Genomic DNA, 16,255 nt, shown 5'->3' with positions numbered 1-16,255 from the left:
TTCTGAGACTATCCTTTTTTGCCAAAGACTTAATGAAATGATCATTTGACTTTTAGTTTCAGTAGATAAGTTTGACATCATGGTTATCAGGTGCACAATGTTCGGCCTTTGGAGGCGCTGTTTGTTTTGTACAAACAGCACTTCCTGGTCACAAGCTGCTTTTTACATCATTTCCTGTGGGGTTAATTTGGATTTTGACTTTGAGCAAACGTGGTAGAAGATTATCCATCTCTATCCATTCATTATTTGCCATTAAATATTTGAGAGTCTCAAGCTTTAACATCAGTAAACATTTAGAAGATGTAATTTGAAGGAACTGTGAAGTTTATCATTCACTGCTATCATTCCACCACACGTTCACTCTCATCCACAGCATAGCTATAAAATGTTGCATGTATGTATTACCTTGTTTAACACTGATCGTGAGAATAATCAATAATATTAGTATATTCAGGCTTGCAATAATTCTGTATTGAATCTAACATGTGTTTTACTTAAGTTTCTGCAGTTTCACAAAGTTTTCTCATTTAAAAACCCTGAAGAAAGCTTCTGGCTTGGGAGATTTTTGAGAAGGTATTTAACTCTCTCCTTAGCTTTATACGCAATATACTGTGAAGGCAGCAGACAAATAATTCTCAAAGTGCGTGGTTTGATAAATTATTTTTATTTTGCATCCATTCAATATAGAACATTTTCATGATAAAAAAAGACTATTGCTGATTAAGAAAAAGAGACTACTGATGTAATCATCAGAGAATGTTCACAAAACATTTGATTTAATGTTCAATCATCTGATGCAGCGATACATCATGAAGTCTATAGTGGTACATCTAGGAAATTTACCAATTGAACTTTCTTCCACTGGCGTGTAGACTTTAATCTGCCTCATGTGTGTGTCTCTTCCATTCTGATGATTGGCTAGTACAGCAATCTGTATCATAAACGTACGGATTGGCTTCTTGTTGATATCAGTGAGTGGAACGTGAATCCAGCCGCTGGGCTCCACCAGTTCCAATTGCTGTAGTTAAATTAGAAACAAGAGTTTAAACACTGTTTCCATCTTATTGCAAGCATAGACAAAATAACTCCAGTATGCTAACAGCATATGAAAACAAATAAGTGCAATGAGAATATGACCTTAGAACTACTCAATTTTTAAATCTGTAAGTAGTTCCATTATGCATTATTGTAGTTTAAGTTCATCAGCCACAGACCTTAAAATATAGTGGAAGCTACATACAATTTATTTTACAAAAACTAAAATGTAGCAGATAGAAACGTAAGAAAAAGACTACTCACAATACAAGATTAAAATGATACAACTACATCTTTGCTTCAAAATGTAGGAGATCCAAAATTGGCATCACATGTATTAGGCACAACTATCGAAATGTGCCTTTGAGTCAGAAGATTATGGAATAATGCCTCAAGCCAGTGAGTTGAACATAAAGATCTCAGATACCCATCCTGGTATTGCACCAAAGGTGATCTGGAGCCACCTGTGCCCTCTCAGGTCAATTTTAAAAAATTACAAGACACTATAATGCAAGATGGCTAGCCATGGTATTGTGGCCAGGATTTACCCCCTCAACCGGTATTACAAAAACAGAATATCTGACCAATGACAAACATTTGGTTGCAGGTTTTTGCTATGTAAAAAAATTAAAAGCTGCAATTTCTACATTCAAAAGTAGTTTACTGGCTGTGAAACACTTGTTGCAGGCTGAGACCATAACCTGCATTATAAAATGCAAACCTCCCTTTGTTCTTTTTTAAAGATCAAGAGCAGCAAAGAAATTTATTCTGAAAAATCATTTGCCAAGACAGCTAACTGCTCTCTCCCCACCCCGCACAGTTGCTGTCTGACCCCTTAGTATTTACAACATCTTCTGTTTTTACTAAAAACTAGTATCTGTGTTTTTCTTTTATGATTACAATGTGAGGGAGATTTTTAATTATATTACATTAAATTCCATTTGTGTACCTTACCAGCTGGAATTCAGGGAATGGCTGAAACTAACTGGAAATCAGGAAATAATGTAAACTTAGTCACAAATTCCACCCACTGTAGTCATTTATTTAAATGATGAACAACAATGGGCACACCAGTAGTCTCAGGCTTCCAGTCTGAAAAATAACATTCCGTCATCACTCTGCTTCCCAACATCAAGCCAATTATGTATTCAATTAGACTGATCTCCTTGGATCCCATGCAATATAACCTTCCAGCCTTGCCTTCCATACAGAACCTTGTCAAAGGCTTTGCTAAGGTCTATATCGACATTGTCCACCACTCTCCCATCATCAAAACGCTTGGTTACCTTTTCAAAAAAAAACTATCAGATTTGAGAGCGACAATTTCCCCATACACAAAGCTTTGCTGACTATCCCCAATTAGTCCTTACCTATCCAATGCTGGTAGATCTCAGAAACGCCTCCAGTAACTTGTTCAACACTGATGTCAGGCACACTGGCCTATAGTTTACTGTCTTGTTTTTATTTCCTTCCTAAGTAACAGTATAATAACACTCTCCAGTCTTTTGGAACTTCACCTGCAGTTAAAGATGATTCAAAACATCTCTGCAGAGATCTCTGCAATGTCTTCCCTAGCTTCCTACAAAGTCCATCTCTTCCACAGATTCTTTCACAATTGAGCATTTCTCCAGGGGCATCAGCCTAGATTTTAAGCTAGCTCCAAATTAGAACTCTAACTCATAATAATAGTAGTCTTGCCTCAGAGTTACCGGTATGTCACATTGACTGATTGGTACTGGGGCAATAAACAAATGAGAAGCTGGCCGTCACAAGACTGTCTTATGCTCAAATCCTGAACAACCAAAGATCTCAGGATAAAGTGAAATAGAGGAAGTGGTTATGGATGAGGTATGGAGGGAAAGGAAGGAAAAAGAGAATGCTATGATGGAACAAAAATCTTGCACCTGCACAAATAAAAATGGAAGTATTATGTGAACTCAAACATGTTAAAATTACTGTTTCAATATCCTGGATGACTTCAACAAAAATATTGAATAAAACTTCACTTTTCCATTAGGAAAGATGAACAAAAGTACACCATGTATATTTTACTTGAATATCAGAGTACTGCTAGAGGGTATTTAAGCTGACCATTCTAACAGCTTGTAACCAAAACATATTCATTGTGTTGAATTAAAATTATTTAACTTGGCTGTATAAAGCCAAATAGACTTTCAACCATAATGAATTGCCCATGCACTGTTTTACTACAGGAAGATTTTCTTGGCAAACTTTTTAAGCAATTGATTACATTTACATATCATTCTTTAAGCCAGTTTTAATATTAATGTAAAACAGCCAAGTTTCTGTTCATAAATTGAATACAAACATTGAGTACTGGGTATCAGTTTAATGTATTTCCATTGGCATTAAAGTGAGCTTCAAAGTAAAATCTGCAACTTATTTTTAAGATTAAAACTTCTTACTTGTCTGAAAGTAGATTATACACAACAAACGTGAAAGTTTAGGTATATATGATTACATCGTTTTCTAAGGTCATTTGGGAATTCAGAATGGATTGAGTTCACAAAATGGAGACAATAGTAACATTTTCCAAGTGGTTGAACGCCTATTTTGAAACTGTAGACAGCCTATAACAACCCATTATAAATTAGCATAACCTGCCACCCACATTGCTGAAGAAACAGCTTTCCAACACATGCATTAAGATAAAAACCTACTAAATCCTTTAACACCCATTCACATATTTACGACACTTCATTTAGTTGAAAATGCAAAAAAAAGCTTTCTACAATGAATCTACTCTGTTGATGGATCAATTGCGAATTCAGCTGCTGTTGAAGATTCATGACTAAAAGCACTTTAAAAACAAAACTGCTGAGTATACTATATTCTTTATATCACCACTTGTGGAACACATTTGATGATTTAAGAAAACCTACCAGAAGTTCCCACAGCTTGTGGATACAGTATTCAATGCTCAGAAACGCAACTGGTCACAACCAGTGCTACAGCCAGCTAGTTCCCTTTATTCTCATTTCATTTCACTAAGAGCAGCTGAACAGACCCCGAAACAGTAAATTTTACTGGTAAGTACATTTAAAATGAGCATGTACTTCAGTAACTACAGAGAATTGGGAGAATATACTTCAAAGAATAAACGATGTGAAAATAAGATTACAAGTTTACAGATGCTCTTATTTTACAAGTTAAAAAAAACACATGCGACTCATATGAAGTCTGCTGCAATCACCTTATAGCCATACAATGATTCAATCCAAAGGACAAATAAAAGCTTTTAGGATCAGAATCAGACTTATTATCACTGAAATAAGGCATGAAATTTGTTTCATGGCAGCAGTGCTGTGCAAAGACAAAATAAATAGTATTGTAAAAAGGAATAACAAGATGGTATTCATGGACTGTTCAGAAATCCAAAGGCTAGAGGGAAGAAGCTGTTCCTAAATTGTGAGCATGGTTTTCAGGTTCCTTTACCTCATTACTGATGGTAAAAATGAGGATACAGGTGAGGGTCCTTGACAATGGATGTCTCCTTCTTAAGACACTTCTTCAAGAGTCTTCGATGATGGGGAGGGTGGTGACCTTGGAGCTGGTTGAGTTTGTAACCCTCTTGCAATTCCGTGCATTGGAGACTCCACACCGTCTGTAATGCAACTAATCAGAATGCTCTCATTGTACAGCTATAGAAATTAGTACGAGTAGTGAAAAACCAAATCTCAAACTCCTAACAAAATAGAAATGATGTGCCGTTTACATGATTGCACTAATGTGTTGGGCCCAGAATAAATACTCTGAAATGGTAATGTCCAGGAATTTCAAGCTGCTCTTTCCACTTTGATGCCTCACTAAGAACTGGTGTTCTCCCAACTTCCTTTTCCTGGTGTCCACAATCAGTTCCTTGGACTCACTGATGTTAAAGGTGTCCACAATCAGTTCCTTGGACTCACTGATGTTAAATGCTAGGTTATTGCTACACCACTGAACCAGCTGATCTAATTCATCCCTGTAAGACTCTTCATCTGAGATTCTGCCAATAATGATGTCATTAGTAAATTTTCAGCTGTGCTTAGTCACACAGTCATGAGTATAGAGGCAGTAGAGCAATGGGCTATGCACACATCCTTGAGGTGCACCTGTGTTGATAGTGTACAAGGATAATATGTTATTACCTATCTGCACTGACTGTAGTCTTCCAACAAGGAAAGAGTATCCAGCTGCTAGGGAAGTACAGAGGCCCAGGTTTCCAAGCTTGGTTATTAGTACCAAGGAAATGGTGGTATTGAATGCCAAGTTGTAATTGATAAGAAGTAGCCTGATGTATGTCTTGTGGTTGTCTAAGTGCTCCAAAGCAGAGTGGAGAACCAGTGAGATAGTGTATGCTGTGGTAGGCAAATTGCATCAGTTACAAGTCCTTGTGTTCAGATCCTGGCCAGGTAGACCCATCAGGGTCTGAAAACTTGGGAGGGTTTACCCACTTGAAGGATGTTTGGACATTGACCTCCAAGACAGAGATTATAGGGTCGCTAGATGCTCTGGGGATTCACACAGGTGTAGTGCAATTCTTCCTTTCAAAGTGTGCATAAAAGTGCACATTGGGGAGTTGAGCATCACTGCCATTTATGCTGTTATGTTTCACCCTATAGGAAAAAATGGCACAAGAAACCTGCCACAGCTGGTGTGCATCCAATTCTGTCCCTAGCTTCACTTGGAGTTGCCTTTTCACACTCACAATGGCTTTCTGTAGGCCATACATGGACTTCTTGTAGGATTCTAGATACCAGCCTTGAAGGTCACAGATCTAGCCCTCAGCAGACTGCAAATCTTCAAGTTCATCCTGGGCTTCTGGTTTGGGGCAACTCGGTATGTTCTCGAAGGCACAAACTCATCCAAACGTGTCTTGATGAAATCAGTGATAGCTATGACATGTTCATTCAGATCTGAAGGTGAATACCTGAATGCTGTCCAGTCCACTAATTCAAAGCAGTCCTGTAAATCCTTGTTTGCCTCACTTGACCATAACTTCATCGCTCTCACTACAGGTAGTCTGCCTATACGACTGGACCTATTTATGTCAGATATTAGATCATATGTTGGGTTGGATTATAGGATATATGTCACAGCAATAAGGGGGAAACAAGAAAAGATCACCAGAGACAATCTCAAGAAATCTAAAGATATGTACGCTTTCAATTTACATTGTAATCCTCATCTTCTAGAATCACACAGTTCATCAGTTCTTTCCTTCAAGTGCATATCTGTATAGTGACAACTTTGCCAAAGAAATGACACAGGAAAGGAAAGAGAAAATAAACAAGATCAAAGAGCAATTACTTAATGATGTTAAACAATCAATACAGCTTCACAGGCAAAGAGCATAAGGCCATAATATAGAGGAGCAGAATTAAGCCATTTGGCCCATGAAGTCTGCTCTGTCACTTCATCATGGCTGATTCAATTTTCCTCTCAACCCACTCTCCTGCCTTCTCCCTGTATCCCTTCATGCCCTGACCAATCAAGAATCTATCAACCTCTACCTTAAATATATATATATATAAATACTTAACCTCCACAGCTACCTGTGGCAAAGAATTCCACAGATCACCACCCTGTCTAAAGAAATTCCTCATTATCTCTGTTCTCAAAGGACATCCCTCTAGTTTGAGGCTGTGCCCTCTGGTCTTAGAATCTCCCACCACATGAATATCCTCTCCATTTCCACTCTATCCTTTCACCTTTCGATAGGTTTCAATGAGGTCGCCCCTCATTCTGCTGAATTCTAGTGGATACAGGCCCAAAGCCATTAAACATTCTTCCTATGACAAACCATTTAATCCTGGAATCATTTTCATGAACCTTCTTTGAACCCTCTCCAGCTCATCCTCTCTAAGATAAGGGGCACAAACCTGCTCACAATACTCTAAGTGAGGCCTCACCAGGGCTTTATAAAGTTTCAACATTACATTTTTGCTTTTATCTTCCAGTCCCCTTGAAATGAATGCTAACATTGCATTTCCCTTCCTTACCAAACTTAACCTACAAATTAACCTTTAGGAAACCCTGCACAAGGATTCCTAGGTCCCTTTGCACCTCAGTTTTTTGTATTTTTTCTCCATTTTAAAAATAGTCATTTTCATTTCTTCTAACAAAGTGCATAACCACACACTTCCCGACACTATTCCACCTGCCATTTCTTTGCCAATGCTCCTAATCTGTCTTAGCCCTTCTGTAGCCTCTCTGCTTCCTCAAAACTACTGTCGCTCCGCCTATCTTCAAACTTTGCAACAAAAGCATCAATTCTATCATTCAAACCATTGACATCTAATGTAAAAGTTGTTCCCAACATAGACACCTGTGGAGCCAGAAAATGCTCCCTTTATTCCCATTCTGTTCCTGCCAATCAGCCACTGCTAGAATCATTCCTGTAACCATGGGCTCAGAGCTTGTAGAGCAGCCTCATGTGTGGCACCTTGTCAAGGGCCTTCTGAAAATCCAAGTACACAACATCAACTGATTATCCTTTGTCTATCCTGCTTGTTATTTCCTCAAAGAATTCCAATAGATTTGCCTGACAAGATTTTCTTGAGGAAACCATGCTATGGCCTATTTTACCATGTGCCTCAATAATCAACTCCAACATCTTCCCAACCAGGGGTCAGACTAACTGGCCTATAGTTTCCTTTTTCTGGCTCTCTCCCTTCTTCAAAAGTGGAATGACTGCTGCAATTTTCCAGTCTTCCTCATTCTTGGACCCAGGCCTGGGCCCCACTGCTTCAACTCTGCCTCACCTCCGCTCACCTTGGTTCTGCCACATCAAATCACCTACAAGTCCACTACTGCAGTGGCCAAACATTGGCTCATTCACCACTCTTGGGCCTAGGACCTGCCACCTCGTTTCATCCCATACACGCCACACCACAACTGGCTTCACTTGCAAGAATTCAGTTCACATTGCAAATATGCTTGATCATACAGGCGATTACAAGCTCAACTCCAAAAGAGTATTGTATCGAGTAGAAGTGTGTTTAATACAATAATTTATAGTTGAATTTGCCACCAGCAAGTTGTTGCTGTGCTTCACCAGTGCCACCTTAAACTGGATTCCACAAAATAACTAAAGAATGCAATCATTTTAAATGTCTGGGACTTGTTTTTTCTTTTTCCAACATATTGAAGAGCATAATTATGTGTAACAGAAGCATAAAACAAATGTAAAAACCATTGAACAAATAAATCCTGTGACCTTTTTAAGTCCACATTTTTAATATTTAATTTATGGAGGAACCAAGGTATATTGTTCATCTCTCAGGTAACAGAAAATGCTTAATGCAAATTACTCAAGTTTCCCACATTGTGTTTCTGCTACTAGATGCTCATTTCTGAAATGAAAGCAATGTAACCCAACACATATTATAGCATACAACTTTGAAGAGAATACTTGATGGGTCACAAGCAAAATTCCCTTCTTGTACCTTGAAAGTGAATTACTTTCTGGAGCATAATTGCACAGGTAGCAATAGTCAATTATTCCCAATATGCAAGAGTGGCTGAACAGAAAATTAGGAAAGCATAAGGGGAGCAACCACTGAAATCTAATATAACTCATAAAATAGTGCAGCAATGACATTTTTCATTACAATACATTTCATGTACAATTTGAATATCCATCAGAACATAGAACAGGGCAGCACAGTGCAGGCTGCTCAGCCCATGATGTTGTGCTGACCTTTTAACATATTCCAAGATTAGTCTAACCCTTCCATGCCACATAGTACTACATTTTTCTTTCATCCATGTGCCTTTGTAAGAGTCTCTTAAATGGCCCCTTGTATTACCCATTCCCACCCTGGGAAGAAGTCTCTGGCTATCCACTCTGTCTTGTACACTTCTATCAAGTTACCTCTCATCCTCCTCCTCTGCAAAAAGCCCTAACCCACACAACTAATAAGACATGCTCTCTAATCCAGGCAGCACCCTGGTAAATCATCTCTGACCTTCTAAAAAGCTTCAACATCCTTCCTATAATAATGTGACTACAACTGAACACAACTCCAAGTGTGGTCTAACCAGTTTTTCTGAGCTGCAACATTACCTCGTGGCTCTTGAACTCAATCCCTTGACTAGTACAGGCCCATGCACCATAAACCTTCTTAACACTATCAACTTGCACTGTAATTCTGAGGGATCAGTGGACATGAACCCAAAATCCTTCTGTTCATCCACATTTAAAAATCCTCCCATTAATCCTGTACTCTACCTTCAAGTTTGACCTTCCAAAGTGATTCACCACACTTTTCTGCACTGAACTCCCATTGTAACCTATGACAATCTTCTACACTATCCAAAACACCACCAACCTTTGAGTTATCTGAACCTTCGTATTATCTGAAAACTTACTATCCCATCCTTCCGCCTACTCACCCAAGTAATTTACAAAAATCAAAACCAGTAAGAGTCTCAGTTCAGATCCTTGTGGAGCACTGATGGTCACTGACCTCCAGGCAGAATCCACTCCATCTATTTCCACGCTCTATCTTTTTGTGGAAAAGCCAATTCTGAACCAACATCAGCAAATTTCCCTGGATCCCATGCCTCCTGACTTTCTGAATGAGTCAACCATAGGGAAACTTGTCAAATGCCTTACTAAAATCCACATACACCATATCAAATGTGTTTTGTCACTTCCTTGAATTTAATCAGGCTTGTGAGGCATGAAATGCTCCTCACAAAGTCATGTCACAAAGCTTCACTATCCCCAATCACATTATGCTTCTGCAAATGCTCATAAATTAGGCCTCTTGAATAGTTTGCCCATCTCAGGCACAAGACTCACTGGTCTATAATTCCCAGGAGTATATCTATTACCTTTCTTGAACAATGGAATGACATCTGCCATTCTCCAACAATCTGGTATTACTTCTGTGGTGTAAGTTAGGCCGCAAAGATTGTCATCAAAAGTACAGCAATTTCTTCCCTTGCTTCCCATAACTTGAGGTATATCCCATCCAATCTGGGAGACATCTATTTTAATGATTTTCTTAAGTTCTACTATATCCTCTTTCTTAACATCAGCACGTTCAAGCATATCAGCCTGTTCTACATTGACCACACATTCGTCAATGTCCCTCTCGCTGGTGAATTCTTAATGAAGCATTAATAAAGAGCCACCCCTACCTTCTCTGACTCCAGTTACCCATTTCTACTTGTATCCTGATCAGTCTTACCCTCACTCCAATCATCCTCTTGTTCTTCACATACATGTAAGACACCTTGGGGCTTTCCTTAATCCTACTTAGCAAAGCCTTCTAGCTTAACCTCCTTCTTGACTATCTTTTAACTCTCTAGAGCCCTGTCTGATCCTTGCTTTCCAAACCTTAAGTGTGTCTCTTTCTCCTTAACTAGATGTTCCACATCTCTGATCAACCATGGATTCCTTCAGCCTATCAATCTTTCCCTGTTTCAGTCAGAAAACCTAAACAGAATGCCATGCAAGTGTTCCCTAAACAACCTCCACAATTCTGTTGTGCATTTTCCTGTGTACGCTTGTTCCCAATTTACGTTCGCAAGTTCCTACCTAATATCTTAATTCCCCCTCCCCAATTAAATAGTCTGCTCCAATCTTTGCCCATGGCTATAGTAAAGGACATGTACCGTAGATTTCGCACTACAGAGCGCACCTGATTAAAAGCCGCTGGCTCTAATTTTAGAAATAAAATCAATTTTGTACTTGTACAAGCCGCACTGGATTTTAGGCCGCACCGGATTTTAGGCCGCACCAGATTTTCGGCCGCAGGTGTCCCACGTTGTAATATGAGATATTTACACAGAAAGATATTACACGTGAGGATTTTTTAACTTTTAATTAAATCCATATGGTAACATAAACAAATACATATTGCAAATGCTTTTTTTCGAACCGTGCCTGTAACGCGGCTACTTTTAAATATACGTTGCGTATACTTTTTTACTGAACAACATTCCAATATCTCCTAACGACTGGTAAAATATATATATACTGCAGCCTACCAGGAAAAGTTATTGATCGCTTTTAACTTAAAAGCAGCGTTTTGGCTCCGCCGCTCGCGTAATGCGCTCGCCCCCCCCGCCTTCCCGTTTATCGCAAACCGGTATTTTTCCCACAAGACGCGGCGAAACCGGGTGTGACGTCATAGCATCCCGGGATGTAGTACAGAAAACAAATATAGTTAAAACACTTCTAACTTTAACTAACAAATGAATTACTAAGCGAAAATATTATAAACTAAATAACTGCCATAAAGGCAGCACAATGCTTTTCTTCGAGTGTTTTCCATGTTGATGAGGGTGAGTACAAATGACTGATTTACAATAATTTAATTGTGAAAGTGCGCTTGATTTATCGTACAATTTCATTGGACCTCTGTGAACTACTCATCAATTTTATTGGTCTACTGTTACGAGGCAAAATGTTTTTGGCGGCATGAAAAAAAATCATGCATTAGCCGCACCGTAGTAAAGGCCGCAGTGTTCAAAGCTGTTCAAAATGTGGGGAAAAAGTAGCGGCTTATAATCCGACATCTACGGTAGTTGTGATCACACTCTCCAAAATGCTCGTCCACTGAGAGATCTGTGATCTGACCAGGTTTATTGCCAAGTAGGGTCTAGAAGGGTCTCTCCTCTAGCCAGCCTGTCTACATACTGTGTCAGGAACACTTTGCAGACACACCTAACAAATTCCACACCATCTAAACTTTTTTTTACTGATGAAATGCCAATCAATATCAGGGAAGTTGAAGTCCCCCATGACAACAGCCATGTTATTTTTGCATCTTTCCAAAATATGACTCCTGATCTGTTACCATTGGGGGGTAGTTCTATAGAATATAGAATATTCCCATTAGAGTGATTGCTCCTTTCCTGTTTCTTATTAACACCCACTGACTCAATAAATGATCCTTCCACAATGTGCTCCCTTTCTACAGATGTGATACTATCCTGGATTAGAAATGGGAACATTTCAGTGATGGGACGAATGAAGTAGAGTGAATTTATACACCCTGCTGATTGAGGGATAATAACTGCTCCTGAATTTGGTGGTGTGGGTCCTAAGGCTCCTATGCAGTGAGAATAGACCATGTCCTGGGTGCTGGGGGTCCTTGATGATGGATGCTGCTATCCTGTGACAGAGCTCCTTGTAGATGTGATCTACACAAGGTTAAGGATAAGGTTTTGAGGGACTTAGAGGCACATGATAAAATAGGGCTAAGTTAGCATGGTTTCCTTAAGGAGAAGTCTTGCCTGACAGATCTGTCAGAATTCCTTGAGAAAATAACAAGCATGATAGATAAGGAGAGTCAATTACCTTGTTTACTTGGGTTTTCAGAATGGTTTTTATAAGGTGCTGCACATGAGCCTGCTAAACAAAGTAAGAGCCCATGATATTACAAAAAAGATACAAACATGGATAAAGATTGGCTGACTGGCAGGAGGCAGAAGGAATAAAGTGGCCTATTCTGGTTGGCTGCCAGTGATTAGTGGTGCTCTGTACGAGTCAGTGTTGGGTCTGCTACTTTTCATATATGATCTCAATGATGGGTCTGAGGCCAAGTTTGTGTATAAAGCAAAGATAGGTGAACGGGCAGGTAGTGGTGAGGAAGCAGGGAGTCTCCAAAAATGTGGCAGATGGAATAGTGCGGGGAAGTGCACTTTGGTAGAAAAAATAAAAGCACTATAAACAGGGATCAAAGTCAGAAATTGGATGTGCAAAAGGTCTTGTGAGTCTAGTGCAAGATTTACTGTTAACTTGCAGACTGAGCTGGCAATAAGAAGAGCAGAAGCAATGCAACCTGAGAGGACTTAAATATAAAAGGCTTTAAAGCGATCAGACCACATTTCAAGTCAAGTCAAGTGAAGTTTACAGCATTGTCATTTACTACAGGTGTATATAACATACATAATGTATGTAGAAACGAGACGACGATTCTTTGAACCAGGGTGTAAAACACACAACACACGATAACCTATGAAGAATAAGATTTACAGATGAATCACACATAAATAACACACTAAAGTGCATTAATATTAAATATTGTAAGGTACAGTTCAGATTAACCAGTGACACTTCGAATATGACGTGGCTGGGAGTTCAGAAGCCTAATGGCCTGAGGGAAGACACTGTTTCTCATCCTGACTGTTCTTGTTTTTAATGCATTGTAGTCTCCTGCCTGATGATAGAAAGTCAAAAAGGATGCTGGATGGATGAGTGGGATCCTTAGTAATACCAAGGGCCCTGCGAATACAGTGCTCCTGATAGATGTCCCAGATGGATGGTAGGGAGACCCCCATAATCCTCTCAGCTGTTCTCAGCCCTTTGTAGAGACTTCCGGTCCAATGCTCGTCTGCTCCCATACCAGATGGAGATGCAACTTGTCAGGATGCTCTCAATGGTGCTTCTGTAAAATGCACTTAAGGAGGGTGGGAGCCTTGCTTGCTTCAATTTTCTTAGGAAGTGGCAGCGCTCCTGTGCCTTCTTTTTCATGGAAGTGATATTAAGGGACCAGGTGAGGTCATCCATGATGTGAACTCCCAGTAACTTGGTACACATTTGGAATACTGTTTGTAGCCTTGGGCCCCGTATCTAAGAAAGGATATGCTGGTTCTGGAGAGCAGCAGAGATGGTTTATGAGAGTGATCCTGGGAATGAAAGGGTTAATGTATAGTGTGTTTAATAGCTCTGGACCTGTACTTGCTGGTATTTAGATGATGCAGGATCCCATTGAAACCTACTAAATATCGAAAGGCCTGGCTTTAGTGGACATGGACAGGATGTTTCCAATATTGGAAAAGTTAGGACCAGAGTGCACAACCTCAGAATAGAAAGACTTCTCTTTAGAACAGAGACAAGTGGGAACTTTTTAGCCAGAGGGTAGCGAATTGTGGGGAATATAACTGCAGCTGTGAAGATTCCTGCTGCACCCGCTGACCCTGTGATCTCTGTTTCAGAGACGAGAGGGCGTACAGGAGTGAGATATACCAACTAGTGGAGTGATGTCACAGCAACGCCCTTGCACTCAACACGAGATAAAAGAGCTACTTGTGGACTTCAGGAAGGGTAAGACGAAGGAACACATACCAATCCTCAGAGGGATCAGAAGTGGCGAGAGAGAGCAGTTTCAAGTTCCCGGGTGTCAAGATCTTTGAGGATCTTACCTGGTTCCAACATATCGATGCAGCTATAAAGAAGGCAAGACAGTGACAGAACTTCATTAGGAATTTGAAGAGATTTGGTATGTCCACAGAAACACTTAAAAACTTCTACAGATGTACCACAGAGAGCATTCTGACAGGTTGCATCACTGTCTGGTATGGGAGGGGGGCTCCTGCACCAGACTAGAAGAAGCTGCACTGGGTCATAAATTTACTCAGCTCCATCTTGGGTACTAGCCTACAAAGTACCCAGGACATCTTCAAAGAGCGGTGTCTCACAGCATCCATTATTAAGGACCTCCAGCAACCAGTGCATGCCCTTTTCTCATTGTTACCATCAGGTAGGAGGTGCAGAAGCCGGAAGCCACACACTCAGCGATTCAGGAACAGCTACTTCTCCTCTGCCATCCGATTCCTAAATGGACATTGAACCCATGACCACCACCTCACTTTTTTTATATTATTTCTGTTTCTGCATGATCTTTAATCTATTCAATATATATTGTGATTTATTTATTTTCTTCTATATTATGTATTGCATTAACTGCTAAGTTAACAAATTTCACGACACATGCAGGTGATAATAAACCAGATTCTGATTCTGAAATGATTGGGTATATTTAATGTGGAGGTTGACACATTCTTGATTAGTAAGGGTGTCAAAGGAATTAGGGAATGGGATTGAGAAGGAAAATAAACCAGCCATGATTGAATGCAGAGCAGACTTGATAAGCCAAATAACCCAATTCTGTTCCTATGTATTAATGCTCTGTATATCAAACACTTTAAACTAATTTTTATGACAGCACACAGCTAACTGATAAATATATATCATTTTAAATTCTAAAATGATCAATTACAAATGAACATATGAAACTTAGCTCTCACTGTAGGCATAAATAACCATGGCTAATCAACAATGTGTATCTGACTTTAAGTCAGTGAATGAGGTACAGTGCACCATCCCCCCACACCCCACATTACAAAGGGGTTGCATTTCAATTAAACCATCCATATTGCATTAACACAAACCCTTTTTACCTCCCTTTTGTAATAACTGGAGATGCATTCCTATAGGAACAATTTCTCTCATCATTAATACCCTTATCGGTACATATCTAAAGGCAGAAAATTGTATTTTCAGCGTAAGAGAAAGGGGTGCTTGATTAACTAGAATGTTTAGGAATCAGTAGCAAAGATTGCCTTGTCAGTTTCCAAAGCAAATCTCCTTAAGTGGCATTCCAGTGTGAAATGGCAAACTGTGATTATTGTGCTTGGGAAACTCATCCAATTTTCTGTATACACTTCGTGTTTATTATCTTCCCCTCCACCACATACACTCTATAAAAGCAAATTTTTATTCTGCATCACAAAGTCTCTTGCAGTGATTTGAGTTCCATAAAGGTGACCTTCCATCACCCAAGCTGCTATAACAGGTATATACCATATAGTGAATCAATCCAAAATTAGTGTCCCCATCTATTAGATATTATCATTAATTCCAGACATTGATTACTGAAAATAAATGTTTTTGCACAAATGATACTTCATGCCCAATACAGGTGTCCCCCGTTTATCGAACGTTCACTTTACGACACCTCGCTGTTATGAAAGACCTACATTAGTTACTTGTTTTCGCTAACAGAAGGTGTTTTCACTGTTACCAAAAAAGGCAGTGCGCGCACTCCCCCGGAAATGCATTCTAGCCAGCATTGCTTAAGCATTAGTGATGAATTCTAAGGTATCGGGAAACTCTAAAAGAGCATGTAAGGGTGTTACACTTAGCGTAAAACTAGACATAATAAAGCATTTCAATCGTGGTGAATAAAGTAAGGATATAGTGAGTTTGACTAAGGGCTTGTGGAAGTTGACGAAGATGATGTTGAAGAGGTTTTGGCATCCCATGACCAAGAAATGACAGATGAAGAGGAAAATATAACAATTGAAACCAAACGCAGTAGCGAATGGCCCGAAAGTGAAGTCGTCCAGGAACTGAACGTGAAGCAATTGCGTGAGATTTTCACTGCGATTGACAACGCTGCAATGTTTGCAGAAA

At 39.5% G+C, this 16,255-nt stretch overlaps 1 protein-coding gene across 4 annotated transcripts in view; it reads right to left on the bottom strand.

Annotated features, from left to right (window-relative positions):
- Nucleotides 1-645: 645 nt before the first annotated feature.
- Nucleotides 646-16,255, bottom strand: part of anapc10 (anaphase promoting complex subunit 10) — a 41,580-nt gene continuing 25,970 nt past the window's right edge. For all 4 annotated transcript variants that reach the window (XM_073042960.1, XM_073042962.1, XM_073042963.1 and 1 more), the window contains one exon: nucleotides 646-1,018. In XM_073042960.1, coding sequence (XP_072899061.1) covers nucleotides 788-1,018 — 231 coding nt within the window. In that variant the 3' untranslated portion in view covers nucleotides 646-787. The remainder of the gene's footprint in view (nucleotides 1,019-16,255) is intronic.

The sequence above is a fragment of the Hemitrygon akajei genome, chromosome 4 (genome assembly GCF_048418815.1).
Source record: "Hemitrygon akajei chromosome 4, sHemAka1.3, whole genome shotgun sequence".
Classification (NCBI taxonomy): domain Eukaryota; kingdom Metazoa; phylum Chordata; class Chondrichthyes; order Myliobatiformes; family Dasyatidae; genus Hemitrygon; species Hemitrygon akajei.
The sequence above is the reverse complement of the archived record's forward strand: the minus strand, read 5'-3'. Positions and strand labels throughout refer to the sequence as shown.